The sequence below is a fragment of the Podarcis bocagei genome, assembly GCF_964188305.1.
Source record: "Podarcis bocagei genome assembly, chromosome: 15".
NCBI classification, from domain to species: Eukaryota; Metazoa; Chordata; class Lepidosauria; order Squamata; family Lacertidae; genus Podarcis; species Podarcis bocagei.
Window position 1 is genome coordinate 14,495,605 of NC_138141.1, and position 18,947 is coordinate 14,514,551.

The window sequence follows — 18,947 nt, forward strand, 5'->3', positions numbered from 1 at the left end:
CCCACCAGCCCCTGCCAGCTCAGATTGGTGAAGGTTGGTCCACAGACTCTCAATGTCAATGCAAACATGAAGTTCATGCAATATATTATACACACATAACTCATGGCGGGGGGATAGATTTTGAACCATTTATTCCATTTTTAATTCAGCCAGAGAAAAAGAACAGTCTTGACTTGGCTGGAAAAGATTGTTATTTAATCTCTGGATGGCCACATGAACCTGTCTGAAAGTACAGTGGTACCTCAGGTTACATACGCTTCAGCTTACATACTCTGCTAACCCAGAAATAGTACCTCAGGTTAAGAACTTTTCTTCAGGCTGAAAACAGAAATCGTGCTCCAACAGCATAGCAGCAGCGGGAGGCCTCATTAGCTAAAGTGGTGCTTCAGGTTAAGAACAGTTTCAGGTTAAGTACGGACCTCTGGAACGAATTAAGTACTTAACCCGAGGTACCACTGTAAGCTGCTCTGATGCCAGCATCTCCCCAAGAATTCCAAGTGCTGACAGTGAGAATGTCCAGCAGGCATTATGTCCGCATTCTTTGTCACCACCAAGCCCTTTCCACAAAGAATCCTGGGACGTGGAGTTGCTTAAGGGCTCTCGAAATTATTTCTCAGTGTGGGCTCTCCTAACCACTCTCGGCACCCGTAAAAAACTAGGGTTCCTGGTACTCTTTGGGGGAAGCCAGGACTGGCAACATGGTATAAGTCTGCTTTAGATGTCTAGTGTGGGTGTGACCACAGACTGCTAATAGGGAGGGGGTGTAACGTGTGAATGCTTGCTGTCAAACTGTGTTGCTCCCCCTGTGCTTTTTATCCACACATTCCAGGTGGGTGGTGAGTTACAGACTGCGCCACCACTCCACTCTGGCTTTCATAGCTGAAGTGGTTGGTGCAGACGCCTTTATACAGTTCTCACAAGCCATCGATTCCATAAGACCTAGCCCAGGCTACTTTGCAGTACTTTGTTTCCTTCATTGTGTTCACACTAGATGTCAGCACTCGAGTTGTGTTAGTCACCTATCCATACCTGCAAACTGTAAGCTCACATCATGGCAGTAGAAAGGGTTATGCTGTTCTTAAAGCTGAATTAAAATCCCTCCCAGGACACTTCCAGATGAAGAAAAATGCCCTTTGGGAGGGTGGGTCCCATGACCAGGAGATACGCAAGGCAGCTCTGGAGGGCTCCTGGAAACATGTTTCTCATTAGAAGCCCAGGTGTCCTTTGAATCTAGGAGTTCCTTTTGACAGCTCTGCCTGATTGGGCCGCTATGGCTGCTCCTGGACAGGGAAAGTCTGATCACATGTTGGTAACCTTGAGGCTGGATTACAACAATGTGATCTATGTGGGGCTGCCCTTCGGCCTCATCTGAAAGCTCCAGTTGGTGCAAAAGGATGACAGAATTGTTAAAAGGTCTGCACTGGCTGCGCATCTACTACCGAGCCAAGTTCATTGTCTTTGTATTAAGGTAATTTACAAGTCCAAAATACCTAAGAGCAGCCTAACATCTCATCTGTCAGTTCAAACACTTAGATCATCTGGAGGAGCATCATGTCTTGTCCCCGGAGTTGGTGAGGCTCATCTGACAACAAGAATCCAAACCTTTAACCTTTTGCCCAGTCCTAAGGACTGCTCAGCCAACAGAGATTCAGCAGGCTGTGAATCTTTAAAGGCCTGCTGAAAACATTTTTATAATGACAGCTTTATGCCAGCATTTAAGAAAATACTTAATGGTTAGTTGATGTTCTCTAATCTAATTTTTTTTACATGTTTTATGATATATGTAGATAATGTAAATCACTTTGATATTTAGATGATATAGCAGCATATAAATATTTTAGTAACTAAAATCATCTAAGCTCCCCACAAAGAAATAGTAAGCCATAGAAGACACTTAACAGCATTAATGTGGATTTAATAGCAGATGAATTAATGTGGACAACACGCCATACTCAAGAACCAGAATACAGAGGATGCTGAACTACTCTTGCACTTATTCGAAATATTCAGCTGGGGTGAATGGAAGGACATCTGTAGATTGGCAGGACATCTGGAATTTAGCTGTTGTCTTCTTTCACATGAGCAGGGGGCATTTTTGAGGATGCCAAACTATTACTCGTCTTTCACTACTGTGGAAGAAAGAGAGAATCTTTGTGGTGGATCAAATGATACAAAGAAAAAGAAGAAGAAGAAGAAGAGTACGACGAATTATAACCCTCCGTCCCCGTTACTCTCCCAGAGAGCCCAGGGCAGCCCACAGCAAAGATGAAGCATTAGGAAGAAGGTAAAAGCACAGTACACAGTACATCTCAGGAGCCACTCAAGGTGATAAGAGGTGAGCAGACCTTCCTTCAGAAACAGATGCCATTGTTCATTTTCCTTTCAAGGGATGATATTGTCAAGCATTGTGAGTTTTATGGGGGCAGAACATTCTTGAATGTTCTCATATACAAGCTTGCAGCAGTTGTTTATCTCATGAGTCTGTGGGGCTCATGGTCAACGCTCAGAGGCAGATGATATATTTCCTGCCTATAGAGCAGTTCTGTGTCTCTTTCTATGCTTTCTGTTATACTGTCTGTTTCTTTGCTTCTGTAACTGGATGAGGTCTTAGGAGCTGAAGTTTTGGGACTTTACTGGGGATCCAGTAAGATCCTGTACACTTTTAAACCTCAGTAAACTATAACTGAAGAATTCTGCTGCCTTAGTGTGTGTTTTTCCTTTGGAACTCTGCACGGGAGTTGCAGTTCATGCAATTGCAATCTGTTGCTATCTGCCCATGCCCTGGAGTTGCGCTAAAGAGCCATGGAGACAGGGAGTGGCTAGATTTTGCACCAGCCCTGTCAGATATTTTCTACCTGAAGGAAGAATCCCTTCAGGAGTCTGGCCATGGCTGCCTGAGAGTAGGCTCAGTACTTTAGATTTCTCAGTTTGAAAAGCTGGAAAGATACTTATGTTGCAGCACATCATAAAATATATGATATTATTTGCAGCTATACTGAATTTGATGTTACTGTATTCTGTATGATTTATCTTCTACTGGAGAAGACTGGTCAGTCAAAAAGCAACTGAGAAGAGACATTGAGTTCGGCTGTTATTGAGTACAGTGGTACCTCAGGTTCCATACGCTTCCGGTTACAGATGTTTCAGGTTACAGACTCCACTAACCCAGAAATAGTACCTCGGGTTAAGAACTTTGCTTCAGGATGAGATCAGAAATCTTGCTTTGGCGGCGTGGCAACCGAGGGAGGCCCCATTAGCTAAAGTGGTGCTTCAGGTTAAGAACAGTTTCAGGTTAAGAACGGACCTCCAGAACGAATTAAGTACTTATCCCGAGGTACCACTGTAATGGTACACATTATTTTATTTTAATTGATTTTTATCTTCTCAGACATTCTGTTTGTCATTGTGCTAAGATACCTTGAGAAAAGTAAGGTTTTTTGACCATTAGTCTTGTTCAGTGGTCTCAAATAAAATTTGCAATATGTAAAATGTACCAAAAATCATTTCGAACAGTGCTTTTTGTTCAGTTGTGTTTAGGTTTTAAGGGGAGAGGATGTTGCCTTTCTGGGTTTGTATGGAGGGGTTTGGAGAGAGAGATAATAATATTGTACTTGGAGGCCTTTCGTGTTTTCAAGAAAAGGGGACATGCACCCATCAGAGTTTCTCAAATTTTGAAATGTGCCCATTTGCCCCAAAATGTTCACAGCTCCTGCCCTAAAACAGCAAGTTATTTGTTCTTACCAAAGCGTCCACATTGCTGATAGCATTCATTTTCATTCGGAAAGTTATTTGCATTCTTTCCACAGCCACCGTAAATGAATTTCTCACACTTCAGGGTTTCAACATTGAAGAAAAAACTTGTAAAACTTGCTTTGCATCTTCCTACTTTCCGAGGGAGTTTGCATATATCAGGTAGACCATCTGGTGGGTAAAAGCAAAGAAAGGCAAGCCTCATATAAACATTATATCAAAGTCTGAAACACAGAAAGCAATGACATTGACCAGGTGACTCCACCTCACAAATAAAAACAGTAATTAACTCACATTTCTACCAGATCTAAATTTATACAAATATGTTTTCACAAACCTTCTCTTTGAGATTCCCTAAATCTCTGGACTTCCCTCCATACCCTCTTCTGATTCCTTATATTAACTAAATTCTTCTGCATATCCATTCTTAAACCTTTTCAATTATTTCAATTACTTAAATGCTTTACTTATATGTATCAACCTGTTTACAGTATTTTTGCACATAAATAATAAACTATTCCCACTCTTTTTTAAACTTCTCACTGTCATAGTCTCTGAGCTTTGCCATTAATTTTGCCATTTCTGCATAGTCCATTAGCTTGATTTGCCATTCTTCTTTCGTTGCTATCTTTTCGTCCTTCTATCTTTGGGCTAACAATATTTGGGCAGCTGTTGTAGCATACAAAAATATTTTCTTATCTTCTTTGGGGAGTTCAGTTCCTATTAGTCCTAGTAAAAAAGCTTCAGGTTTTTTTAAAAAAGTTAGTTTAAACATTTTCTTCAGTTCTTTATAGATCATTACCCAGAAGCTTTTAATAACCTTACATCCCCACCACTGGGCTGTATCCAGTTCTAGCTGAAAGTCACTTTCCTGTTCTCAAAAGTTTAGCATTGGGTGTCAGCTGGGAAACTGAAATCCAATACTTCTGGAAGAAGCCAAGTTGTCTATCTATGAACCAAAAATCACACAAAACAATATGCGCCAAACAACATGCCGCTCTGGTGAGTACCACCTGCAAGGTATCTTAGCTGGCGTAGTGAAACAACACATATTCCTGAGGATGCCAGAAGTCAACACTAACCATGAACAAGATTCCTATGTCCACACCCTGAGCCCTGAGTTTAGTTGGCAAAGATTGCTGAAGAGAGAGATCAGACTATTCAAGGGTAGGTGTACTCCAAATCTGATACAGTGGTACTTCGGCTTCCATACGCTTCAGGTTACATACGCTTCAGGTTACAGACTCCGCAACCCAGAAATAGTACCTCGGGTTAAGAACTTTGCTTCAGGATGAGAACAGAAATCGTGCTCTGGTGGTGCGGCAGCAGCAGGAGGCCCCATTAGCTAAAGTGGTGCTTCAGGTTAAGAACAGTTTCAGGTTAACAACGGACCTCTGGAATGAATTAAGTACTTAAACCGAGGTACCACTGTAGTTCCCAGAATGTTGCTTCCCCGGGAACATAGTGTAAAGTTTAAAGAGTGACTCACAGAACAACCAGAGTATCACTGATCTACTGTGGCCTTGGGCAGGGTGCTAGAATGCCAGCTACTTCTGAGAATTCCAGGTGCTGACACTGATCCCAAGCAAGGACCACAGCTGGCATGCAACGTTGTCATACTTGGCATAGAGGCATTGCAATGAATTGTCGTGTTTAACTTAGAGTCATCTATTTGAATGGATCTACTCTGAGTAGAAATATGTTGGATACAACTCCACAGCTCTTCATTTTGAGCCACCATGGAGAATCCATTGAGCTCCTTTCAGGGCCACATGTTCAGTCACTGGGCAAAGTCAGCCCAGGGAATCTTTGTAGGCACACAAGCTCCTCAAACTCCCATAGCGTGATCAATATAATTGGGTGCATGTGTTGCCTACAAGAAAGCAAGCTCCACATCACTTGGGCCTTATGGAAGGGGGCAACCCTATGTAGAGAGGCAGGTTAAAGACTTGGAGAGAAATAGGGGGAGGTACAGCCATGATACACATAAGATTTAGAAGTTAAAATAAAAAAATTCCTTCCAGTAGCACCTTAAAGACCAACTAAGTTAGTTCTTGGTATGAGCTTTCGTGTGCATGCACACTTCTTCAGATGCACACGAAAGCTCATACCAAGAACTAACTTAGTTGGTCTTTAAGGTGCTACTGGAAGGAATTTTTTTATTTTGACTATGGCAGACCAACACGGCTACCTATCTACGATTTAGAAGTTGTAAGAGGAGAGAGAGCTCATACCTGTATCTGACGCAGAGATGCCCAGCAGCTCAGGCCAGGGTGCGAAAAGGCCCACGATGAGAGACAGGAGGATGAAGTGACCACACTGCATGGTGACTCTTCAATGGGACTGTCCAATACCAAGAGAAGGGACACTATATTGTGTTCTTTAAGGAAATGGAAGCAGTCATCTGGGCATGAAAAAGCAATATCTAGGGACAATCTGGATCTACTCTATTAATTACAAGGAAATTTTCTGTTCTCAATAAAATATTCTTCTACCTCAGCTCAGGACATGTTGAAGCTATATGTATGATTCATGGACTGGATATGACACATGTAATTTATGTATTATATTTTGTATTTGTTTATATGTATATATAATGATAAACCAATAAAAACTCATTTTGAAAAGAAAAAAGAAGAAGACTGAAACATCCTGGAAGAATTTCAGACATGATATTGATATAAACCTGTTCTTTTGTCATGCAGCGCCCATGCCCTTCTGTTCCTCTCTGGTGTGGGTGCTGTGGAGTAATGGGTAGATTAGGCAGGACAGGATAAGATAGGAAAAGAAATATAAATATAAATATCCAGCAACTCTTATTAAGACCATCATATAAGTGCCTGGTACATTCAACTTTTATTGTAGCAATAAAGTTTGATTTATTCTCACCACATCTCATATTTGGCTAAACCAGTGGTTTTCAACCAGTTTCCCATGGCACCCTGAGGTGCCTTGAATGATAGTCAGAGTACCCCGGGCAACACTGGACTCTGTCCCTCTTTCCTTCTTTCCCTTCTCTGATGGCCTCTCTCGTCTATGCCTCCCAAAGGCTTCCACGATGTTCATTGCAGCAGCCCTGGCTACAAACTCCCCAGGAAAATGGTCCTCTGGGGCTGGCTAAGCTATCAAGTCTATGAAAAAGTGACATCAGAGTTTATAAGTTAGCAGGAGAATGACAGTTGTTAGGAAATTGCTTAAAGTATTGGAAGTCCAGAGCTTGGAACACCATAATACAGGGGCATGGGGGTGAGGAGTGAATAGAATTAAAGTTTCCTCTTGCTCCTACGTGGTGAGGCCAGCTCAGGCCAGGGTGCGAAAAGGCCCACGATGAGAGACAGGAGGATGAAGGGACCACACTGCATGGCGACTCTTCAATGGGACTGTCCAATACCAAGGGAAGGGACACTATATTGTGTTCTTTAAGGAAATGGAAGCAGTCATCTGGGCATGAAAAAGCAATATCTAGGGACAATCTGGATCTACTCTATTAATTACAAGGAAATTTTCTGTTCTCAATAAAATATTCTTCTACCTCAGCTCAGGACATGTTGGAGCTATATGTATGATTCATGGACTGGATATGACACATGTAATTTATGTATTATATTTTGTATTTGTTTATATGTATATATAATGATAAACCAATAAAAACTCATTTTGAAAAGAAAAAAGAAGAAGACTGAAACATCCTGGAAGAATTTCAGTTCCCTGACATGGTATTGATATAAACCTGTTCTTTTGTCATGCAGCGCCCATGCCCTTCTGTTCCTCTCTGGTGTGGGTGCTGTGGAGTAATGGGTAGATTAGGCAGGACAGGATAAGATAGGAAAAGAAATATAAATATAAATATCCAGCAACTCTTATTTAGACCATCATATAAGTGCCTGGTACATTCAACTTTTATTGTAGCAATAAAGTTTGGTTTATTCTCACCACGTCTCATATTTGGCTAAGCCAGTGGTTTTCAGCCAGTTTCCCATGGCACCCTGGGGTGCCTTGAATGATAGTCAGAGTACCCCGGGCAACACTGGACTCTGTCCCTCTTTCCTTCTTTCCCTTCTCTGATGGCCTCTCTCGTCTATGCCTCCCAAAGGCTTCCACGATGTTCATTGCAGCAGCCCTGGCTACAAACTCCCCAGGAAAATGGTCCTCTGGGGCTGGCTAAGCTATCAAGTCTATGAAAAAGTGACATCAGAGTTTATAAGTTAGCAGGAGAATGACAGTTGTTAGGAAATTGCTTAAAGTATTGGAAGTCCAGAGCTTGGAACACCATAATACAGGGGCATGGGGGTGAGGAGTGAATAGAATTAAAGTTTCCTCTTGCTCCTACGTGGTGAGGCCAGCTCAGGCCAGGGTGCGAAAAGGCCCACGATGAGAGACAGGAGGATGAAGGGACCACACTGCATGGCGACTCTTCAATGGGACTGTCCAGTAACAAGGGAAGGGACGCTATATGGTGTTCTTTAAGGAAATAGAGGCAGTCATCTGGGCATGAAAAAGCAATATCTAGGGACAATCTGTATCTATTAATTACAAGGAAATTTTCTGTTCTCAATAAAGTATTCTTCTACCTCAGCTCAGGACATGTTGGAGCTATGAATTATATCCACAGAAGACTGAAACATCCTGGAAGGATTTCAGTTCCGTGACATGGTATTGATATAAACCTGTTCTTTTGTCATGCAGCGCCCATGCCCTTCTGTTCCTCTCTGGTGTGGGTGCTGTGGAGTAATGGGTTCATTAGTCAGGACAGGTTAAGGTAGGAAAAGAAATATACTGTAAATATCCAGTTACAGATAGGTAGCCGTGTTGGTCTGCCATAGTCAAAATAAAAAAATTCCTTCCAGTAGCACCTTAAAGACCAACTAAGTTAGTTCTTGGTATGAGCTTTTGTGTGCATACACACTTCTTCAGATACCTGAAGAAGTGTGCATGCACACGAAAGCTCATACCAAGAACTAACTTAGTTGGTCTGTAAGGTGCTACTGGAAGGAATTTTTTATTTTGTAAATATTCAGCCACTCTTATTAAGACCATCATTTAAATGCCTGGTACATTCAACTTTTATTGTAGCAATAAAGTTTGGTTTATTCTCACCACGTCTTATATTTGGCTAAGCCAGTGTGCCATGGCACACTGGGGCGCCTTGAATGATAGTCATAGTACCGCGGGCAACACTGGCCTCTGTCCCTCTTTCCTTCTTTCCCTTCTCTGATGCCCTCTCACGTCTCTGCCTCCCAAAGGCTTCCACGGCTGTTCAGCCTCTGGGGCTGGCTAAGCTATCAAATCTGTGCAAAAGTGACATCAGAGTTTATAAGTTAGCAGGAGAATGACAGTTGTTAGGAGATTGCTTAAAGTATTGGAAGTCCACAGCTTGGAGCACCATAATACAGGGGCATGGGGGTGAGCAGTGAATAGAATTAAAGTTTCCTCTTGCTCCTATGTGGTGAGCTTGGGCTGGGAAGGGTACAACAGGGTTCACTTTTAGGGGAACACTGTGAAAGGAAGAGCGGTATTTTACTGAGAAATGGTTTTAAAGTCAGTGTTATAGAAAAAACCTCCTCCTTTTCCCTTATGGGGTATCCAAGAGCCCGTATAGAGTCCTTAAGTAGGTTCCCTATCGGTAGGAGAAAATAAGAGAGGCCAGCCCGAGAATATTGAGAAGCAAAGCAGCTAGTAAGCCTGATCTTTATTAAACTGTTGCAACAGGGTCCTCACTCACCATACCAGGAGGGAGGAGGAACCCAGAACAATGGTGCACAAGCCCGTATATAGACTTTTGAAATTGCCCACCCTGTAGAAAAGGCTTCCTCAACTTCGGCCCTCCAGATGTTTTGAGACTACAATTCCCGTCATCCCCATCCACTGGTCCTGCTAGCTAGGGATCATGGGAGTTGTAGGACAAAAATATCTGGAGGGCCGAGGTTGAGGAAGCCTGCTTTAGACCAAGACCACCCCAAAAAACATTGTGCAAACATTACAGAAGGAGGTGGTCTAGAGCAGAAATCCTGTTTGCCAGGATATCTGTTAATAAAGACAAAGGGGAAGCTTTCTCCATTTCCTCCCTTCTTGCAGAGAAATATATTGAGGTCAATTTGGGAGAGTCAAAATGACTTCAGGATTGCTCTCCTGTATTATTTCAGACATGTGGTTTATATACTTATGTATGTGTTTCCTTGTACAATTATGAATATTTATTTTATATTTGGGACCATAGGATTCTTATAACATCAGGAACAATGTACAGTATTACAATAAGGCTGTGCTCAGTTTCCTATCACTTCTCCATAATTAAACTATACCATTTAATATACAAAAAAAATACTATATTGTTGTAATGAATGTTGAATGTTATTTTATTTGCATATCGTATTATGCATGTTGTCTTATTTATATGATGTGAGCCACTCTGAGCCTGGCTTTGGCCAGGGATGGTGGGATACAAATAAAATGTATTATTATTATTATTATTAAAACATACAAAAAAAACCAAACACATTTGTTAACATAATATGCTTTTGTTGTCTCAGCCACTCTGGGAGGCTTCCAACAAAACTATAGAGTGAAAGAAAACACACACACATCAAACATTAAAAGCTTCCCAAATCAGGGCTGCCTTCAGATGTCTACATCTGCCAGGAGGGTGGGTGTGACTACCAAAAAGTGGTGGATAATTATTTGAATTGCTTTTCTTATATACAGGCAAACCCCCATTTGTGTGCGATTGGCATGTATGCAACCACAGATGTGTGCATAGTTTCAGACCCTCCAAGTGTCCCTATTTTCCAGGGACTTCCCTGATTTAGAGAAGCTGTCCCGGTTTCTGATTGCGTCCTGGAATGTCCTGCTTTTCCTTAGGATGTCCTTATTTTCACTGGAGAAATGTTGGAGGGTATGGAGTTATGTAACCCCTGAACTGTCTGAAGGCAATCCTGTATAGGGATGTATTCTGAATGTTTAATGTTTATTATGTTTATTATATATGTTGGAGGCTGCCCAGAGTGCTGGGGCAACCCAATAAGATGTGTGGGGTATGAATAGTAAAATTATAATTATGGAATGGGACATCTCTATTCTCATCAGAGACATGTTGGAGGGGGTGCCGTTTTCAGCATGGGGCAGAACGGAGGCAAAACAGGGCAGGGCAAGCTTACGCACATCCTGGTGACATGCACAATGACCTGGAACACCATCCTCATGCAAATGGGGGGGGGTGCCTGTATATAAAGGTGTCCAATAAAACAGCTATCTACAGGAGCAGACAGATATATGTGCAGAATCTCTTCTTCCATGTGACAGCAAGGATGCGGAAAATGGAGGCCTGTAGCCTCCGGTGCAGCATCAAAAAATGTACCCTTGTCGGTTTTGTATGCAGGTAGCAATTTCCATTTGTAAGGCTGACGTTTTACATTTCCACATGGAAGACTTTCTGGTTGCACCCAGCATCATAAACCTATGCTTATCAGTTGTGTATACAGGTAGATTTCCCCAATATCTAGGTCTATAAAAGCTGCTAAACTGGCCAGCTGATAAGATAACCATTGTAACTTCCTCTTGTTTCCCAGTATTTTAGCAGATATGCGTATTGAGGGGGAGCAAGGGAAAACAACAACATGGTCTCAGTCTTCTTGTCACATGGGCAAGGGCTGAAACAGGTGTGATGTAGACCCTGTGCAGGTGCACCAACTCTGGGGGCCAGGCGTGTTTCCGGCCCCTTTGATCTTTGTGGGAAAGGGGCCGGGCCCGCTCAAAGTATTGTTTTGTTTTTAATTTTTATTTATACCTTTCAGGTTTATACATTTCATTAATTTTACAATCGTTTTAACATTTCAAAGCTTGACTTCCTTCTTCCTCTCTCTGTAGTTCCTTAAATCTATTTTTTAATATCTTCTGCAGATCCAAATTCATTCAGTTTGCTCATTTAATTATCTACAGTGGTACCTCTGCTTACGCACTTAATTCGTTCCGGAGGTCTGTTCTTAACCTGAAACTGTTCTTAACCTGAGGTACTACTTTAGCTAATGGGGCCTCCCACATCCGCCGCATTATTTCTGTTCTCATCCTGAAGCAAAGTTCTTAACCCGAGGTACTACTTCTGGGTTAGCGGAGTCTGTAACCTGAAGCATCTGTAACTTGAAGCGTCTGTAACCCGAGGTACCAGTGTACTTTAAATATATACTCTTATGAAACTGCAGATTATTACAATGATCCTGCCAATGTTTTTATCCGTTTGCAATTTATCTGTTGACTGAACACCCCCTGCTGTGCAGATAATGGAGAAAACTCATAAATTGTACCTCTTTGGGCATCCTGGCCAACTCCATTACGCTGGGGTAAACCCTGGTGCAAGGGACGCGGGTGGCGCTGTGGTCTGAACCACTGAGCCTAGGGCTTGCCAATCAGAAGGTTGGCGGTTCAAATCCCCGCGACGGGGTGAGCTCCCGTTGCTCGGTCCCTGCTCCTGCCAAGCTAGCAGTTTGAAAGCACGTCAAAGTGCAAGTAGATAAATAGGTACCGCTCCAGTGGGAAGGTAAACGGTGTTTCCATGCGCTGCTCTGGTTTGCCAGAAGCAGCTTAGTTATGCTGGCCACATGACCCGGAAACTGTCTGTGGAAAAACACTGGCTCCATCGGCCTATAGAGCGAGATGAGCGCCCCAACCCCAGAGTCATCCGAAACTGAACCTAATGGTCAGGGGTTCCTTTACCTTTAAATAATTCAGGGACTGTTGCCTCTGTTGAGCCTCCTCCTCCACTGATGAGTCTCCCTCCAAGTTTATCTGGCAGTGGCCGAATGATGCAAGCATGGCTAGAAAGTGCCAGTTTAACTTGTCCCAATTTACCATGAGAGTTCAATGTACTGTTGCTCTGAGGCATTGTGAGAGATTAAAATGGGGGTGCACAGACCCTGCTACCTGATGTAAAGAACCCAAGGCAAGCATTGGTGCTGGTGCACCCTACCAGGGCCCAGGAAGCTGTCCTAGGGTGCTTACTAGTCTGATGTCATTAATGGACCATTGCAAGTGAGGTCATCTTCGGTTGCCTATAACCACATCTCGACCCAGAATGCTTCCTAGCACCCTGAGGTGCATTGCCAATATGCCCACAACTCATCTAGGGGATAGGGCGGTTTATAAACTACGACTGGAAGCATGTGGCCAAAGAACTGGATAGTTGGTTCAAACTGGTATGTGAAATTCACCCTTGGTAACCACATTGCACTACCTTGGGCCTATAGTTTCTACTTCTTCAGCAGTCCACACAAGCAATGTTCTTCTTGGCATGCATTATATGTGAAGAGGACATTTTCATCTGCTTGATCTGTCTCTTCCACCCATATTTCTCTCTGGTTACTCTCACTATCCCTTCCCTTCAGCTCTCCTCCCTGTGGTCTCCCTTCATTCCAGCTTCCTTCCTCCTAGAAGTTCTAATCCCCATCAAACTTACAACTTCCCATCTCCCGGAAAACACTCAGATGGGATGGGGAACCTGTGGTCCTCCAGATGTATCATCCCTGACCATCGGCTATGCCAGCAGGAGTTGTCGCCCAACAACATCTACCAATAGATATCAGGGACTTCCTGAACCCATTATAGTTAAATAATTGGGGCTGTATCCAATTCAAGTCCTACTCACAGCCAACCTACTAGAGTTAATGGACATGACTAAGTTAAGTTCATTAATTTCAATAGGTCTATTCCGAGTATACCTTAGTTGGCTACAACCCTTGGTTAACAAATTTAAGAGAGAACCTCAATATGTTGGGTAATCAGTTGCTAAGTCACTGTTAAAAATGTGAAAATTCTAGTTTTTGTGGGGGTGGGGGTTTGCTGTGCTTTCTAGAACTCTCTCCATGGTATACTGATCAAATAGAAATTCCCCCTTCAGCTAAAGGAGGTCAAATGCCAGGTCAGATGTAATTACTGGTGATCATATTTCCCATGATCGAGTTTGTCAGGAACCTTTGGCCTCATCCTGCCCATAGATCTCCCTATAAAGGTGAACTGGCTATGGTAGTTTTCATCAGACATCGCAGCAGAGATGGACTCCAAAGTCGACTGTCAGGTCAACATGTCATCAGAACCCATAGTGAGTACTGTAGATTTTTTTGGGGGGGACCTATTTGGCAGAAAATGATATTTGGGGTGTGCAAGAGAACTCATTTTGATAGTAACTCAGAAGCAAAAGTGACAGATGCTGACACAGAATGCCAAGTACGGTCTGCCATATCATTAGGCAGGATGAGGCACCAGTTTCAAGTTTCGGTTGAAGATGAGAGAGCTGTGTGTCCTATGTAAAAAGGTAAAGGTAAAAGGTAAAGGACCCCTGAATGGTCCAGTCAAAGACAAATATATGGTTGCAGTGCACATCTCGCTTTCAGGCCAAGGGTGCCGGCGTTTGTCCAAAGACAGCTTTCCGGGTCATGTGGCCTGCATAACTAAACCACTTCTGGTGCAACAGAACACCATGGCAGATGCCACAGTGCACAGAAATGGCGATTACCTTCCTGCCACAGGTATGCTTTCAAACTGCTAGGTTGGCAGAAACTGGGACAGAGCAACAGGAACTCACTCCAGCATGGGGATTTGAACTGCCAACCTTCCAGTTGGCAAGCCGAAGAAGCAATGTGGTTTAGATCACAGCACCACCCACGTCCTATGTAGCCTGGTCTGCACCCTCTTAAACTAGCTTGCTTCCCTGAGGAGCACAGGAGAAAGCTTGATGGTTGGGCACATTTTTTCATGCAAAAGGTTCTCGGGTCAATTCCCTGGTGTCCCCAGATAGGGCTGGGGGAAAATTCTACCTGAAAACCTGAAAAGCCACTGCCAGTCTCAGTCTCCAAGACTGCAAAAGGAGCTCTGATGTATCCTATGGCCCCTTGGGCATGATCCCATGGGCCGTAGAATTGCAGCTAAAATTACTCACCAATTATCCCAAAATATTAAGTTTTAATTACCGGTATGTGCAAGGCACAATCTTGCAAATCCTACCATTCTAAGGTAGCACAGAAATTAAAACAATGATTTCTGCATTCCCTAGACCTGTTACTTGATTCGTGTTTCAAGAAATGGTTCCTTTTTTTAGTATTAAAATATAACTTTCCTCACGAAAAGCCTTTACTTGAAATAAGAAGCTCCCACGGCTGTCCTGCTTAAACTGTGTTGCAGCTCACTGTCTCAGAAAGTGCCATAGGGATGGGAATCTGTTTCTAATTAGAAATTAGAAACAGAACTGTTAGAACCCAATACTAAGAATTTGTCAAGAATGTATAACTTGTTGCTGAAATGGAATACACAAGATGAAACTGTTAAATCAGCTATGATTAAGTGGGCACAAGACATTGGTCATAATATTATGTTTGCTGACTGGGAACAGTTGTGGACCACCGGTATAAAATTTACGGCATGTAATGCCTTGAGAGAGAATATTATGAAAATGATTTACAGGTGGTACATGACCCCAGTCAAGCTTGCAAAGATCTATCATTTGCCCGATAATAAATGTTGGAAATGCAAAGAAACTGAAGGTACCTTTTTTCACCTTTGGTGGACGTGCCCGAAGATTAAGGCTTTCTGGGAAATGATATATAATGAAATGAAAAAGGTACTTAAATGTACTTTCCCCAAGAAACCAGAGGCCTTTCTCTTGTGCATTGTCGGCCAATTGGTGTTAAAGAAAGATAGGACTTTTTTATGTATGCTACTACAGCAGCAAGAATTCTCATCGCAAAGTATTGGAAGACACAGGATCTACCCACTCTGGAAGAATGGCAGACGAAGGTGATAGACTATATGGGACTGGCTGAAATGACTGGCAGAATCCGAGACCAAGGGAAAGAGATGGTGGAAGAAGATTGGAAGAAATTTAAAATTTATCTTAAGAAATATTGTAAAATTAATGAATGCTAAGGGTATAGAAAGAAGGGAATTACAGCTGTAAAAGGTTAAGTAAAAGAAAAGAACAAGGGAAAATTAGATAAACTTAAGGGGGAGGATTTGCTGAAACTAATTTGGAAATTGGGATGCAGAAAGGGGAGGTATGGGGAAGTCGGTGAAGTAAGGTTTAAGAAATTAGGATTTGAAATTATACATGTTTGTCTATGTGTTTGTCTGTTTGTATTGTGTATTGTTTGTGTTTATATAAATTGTGGAAAACCAATAAAAATTTTATAAAAAAAACACACATAGGGATGGGAATCTGTGGGTGGAGAGAGTAATGGTCTGTCCTTTCCCGGCTAAGTCCCTGACTCTCTTTCCCAGGCCCTCAGGTTTATACCCAGAGTGCCTAAGGACAGGAAGCAAATGATCCTCATCTCTGTCATCATGCTTCTGGCCATTATCATTATTGGAGCGATTCTCATTGGTGTTTACATGACGCAGCAACACACCGAAAAGGTGAGTAGAAGACTGAAAAGAAAGCTAGTGTCATTCAAAAGAGTAAGGCTGATCATTGGCCACAGCAGCAGCTAAGCTACTGATCATCATTTGAAATTCCTCACAGTGTCCAAGGGAGAATCACTCTGACAGATTATAGGAAATTTAAACATTGACTTGCAGACCAGCCACTCATTCCATAGGGTGAAGTGCAGGGCCAGCGTTGGTGCTGATGAACCCTGCCAGTCTGATTTTGGATGAGCAGGAGGTCATGAAGTAAAATGACTTTTGTTGATGGTATTTGAGATGCAGAGGTATACGTCCTCTCAATATGGGGTTTCCATTTGGGATGTCATCATATTACCATTTCATAAAGTGTTTTGGAGTGCTCAAAGTGTCTCACATACACTGGGTTGTATCCAGTGTTGATCCCACTCCAAGCAGATCCCTTGAAATTAATGAACATGACTAACTTAGGTTCATTAATGTCAATAGATCCAGTCTGAAAAGAATTTAGCAAGATACAACCCATTATCTCTGCAATCCTTATGCCAAGGGTGGGGAACCTGGGACTCTCCAGATGTTGTTGGATTCCAGCTCCCATCAGCCCCAGTCATCATAGCCAAGGGTCAAGGTTGATGGGAAATGTAGTCCAACAGCATGTGGAGGGACACAGGTTCCCTATTCCCTGGTCTGTTGGGTTATTTGGGACTTGGTTTAGTTTAGGATTTAAGTGCACAAATTGCCAGATCCCAGCCCAAAGTTCTAAATCCCAGGTCCTCCAACTAAAAGATCTCTAGCAGCATAAGTGGAGAAAACCTTTGCCCATGCACACAGGGACACGGTGGAAGGAACCACATTATTCCTCCCTCCACAAGTTATTTGAAGGTGGAAATAGTAACACCAGAATCAAGTCTCTCTATAATAAATGCGCTTACATCATTGTTAAGGCATTTAATTGGACCTCAGTAATGTACACAGAAACAGGGGGAATTAGGGGAACAGACAACTTCCCTTCTCTACGATTGCCAATTCGGCATTTATTTAGAGATTAAAATTTAATCCATCACTGCTACACACATATTAATCATCTGAAAAGTGCTTGTGTGTTTATTAAATGCATGAGGTTGCCATGCTTGCCAAATGCTTGCCATGTCTCCTTTATTTTGATATGACTCTATAGCACCAGCTAAAATGCTTCAGATTTGTACTTCGAGATCACCCATGCAAAGTACCAGGAACATAGAAAATGCATTTCCCTGTTGAAACTTGTCTCCTTTGTAGATAATTAAAATCACTAGTAGTACAGGAGATGGCGAAGTGGTTGAGCAAACTGTGATGGTGAACAACCAGGAAAGTGTTGCTGCCTTTCATATCCAGAGCAATACGACCTCAGCAACTGTTGTCTACGACTATAAACACGTAAGTGTCAAATATATTCTAGGTGGACATCAAAACCTTCTATGACATTTTACCATCTCAGGTAGTTGAACTGAATAGTCTTAGAGTTCTGTCCCTACATGATCTTCTGCAACATTACACTGGAACCCATGGTGCCTTTCTTAATTCACAGCCCAGTACACATGGGACACTAAAGCTTGGTTTAGCTGTATGTAGGTGAGCTTTGTTATGTACTGAGTTGAATAGGATCCAAACTGCGGCAGTCTGATTGGTCCTAGAACAATAGGATCCAAAATGCAGCAGTCTGATTGGTCCTAGAACAATGCAGCAGTATGATTGGTTGGCAGGAAGCACCCAATCATGCTCCAGATAGAAGTGAATCCACAACCTGATTGGCTTACAGTAGAATTCCGGAATTAGCCAATCATGTGCAGCCCATTGTGTAAATAATGTATATAAAGCAGATACGGTGAGGGGACTTTCATTCATTCCTCCTCACCACTATGAGCTGAATAAAGAGCATGAAATCACTTTGCGACTCTGAGTATATTTCAAGCTTCTATGAGTCCAAACAAAGCCTTGAGCTCACATGCTGCCTCCTCCATTTTCCTCCTCCCAGGAGGACGACTTCTGCTGAGTTTAGTTTTGCTTTCAAAGAATTGTGGCTTGATGTTAATTTAGGGTTGCCATATTTCTAGAAGTAAAATTCAGGACACAAAAGTTATTTTTTAATGGAAACTCAAAGTTGTTGAGCTATAAATCCAGGACATTTTTCTGATTATCCAAAAATTTTTCCCTGGGCACATGTCCAGGAAATTCTGGACATATGGCAACCTTACGTTAATTACAAACTGGAGGTTGCAGTTTACAATAAGACTGGGGCATAGCGTGGATTGCCAGTGCCCGGGGCTCTCCCTAATCCAGAGCTTTCCAAACTTTTCACGTTGGTGACAAACTTTTTAGACATGCATCATTTCGGGACACAGTAATTCAGTTTTACTAGCAAACTAGAGGTTAAACTAACCCCTTTCCAGCCCCAGGAGGAGAATGGGGAGTGTTTGCAAGACAGCAAATTTCAGGCATAATGGGGACCTGCCAAAGCTAGATGGCTTTCAGGCAAAATTTATACAATCTCTGCTGCAGTTACCTAACTGCGTCCCCAACTCCGTACTTCTGTTGGAAGCTGGTGAATGCCCAATTTCAGCTAGAGCCTGGTGGGCTGCCCTAAAACATTGGCTCAGGATTTCAGTGTTTAATCTAGGGAAGGGTCTGTACCAACATTTGACCAATGAGGAATTTGTCAGCAAATGGCAGAAAACCATGGCTAAAAAAGCCACCTCTATTGGTCTGTCTCCCCCCCCCCAACTGTATTACCTGGGTTATGAAGGCGCCCAAAAGGTTTTAAAGCAAAGAATATGGGACAA

General features: G+C 42.5%; 1 protein-coding gene and 1 long non-coding RNA gene across 2 annotated transcripts in view; one reads left to right on the forward strand and one right to left on the reverse strand.

Moving 5' to 3' along the window:
- Positions 1 to 2,018: 2,018 nt before the first annotated feature.
- Positions 2,019 to 6,060, reverse strand: LOC308574025. The gene is made up of 3 exons (XR_014002307.1): positions 5,985 to 6,060; positions 3,742 to 3,921; positions 2,019 to 2,129 (listed from the first exon to the last, which is right to left on the reverse strand). It is a non-coding gene; the product is annotated as an uncharacterized lncRNA (long non-coding RNA).
- Positions 6,061 to 13,789: 7,729 nt separating this feature from the next.
- The window catches only part of LOC308574210 (uncharacterized protein), a gene marked incomplete at its 5' end in the record, with an annotated part of 50,534 nt that continues 45,376 nt past the window's right edge, over positions 13,790 to 18,947 (forward strand). Inside the window, 3 exons of the mRNA XM_081171829.1 lie at positions 13,790 to 13,837; positions 16,009 to 16,143; positions 17,407 to 17,544. Coding sequence (XP_081027955.1) covers positions 13,790 to 13,837; positions 16,009 to 16,143; positions 17,407 to 17,544 — 321 coding nt within the window. The remainder of the gene's footprint in view (positions 13,838 to 16,008; positions 16,144 to 17,406; positions 17,545 to 18,947) is intronic.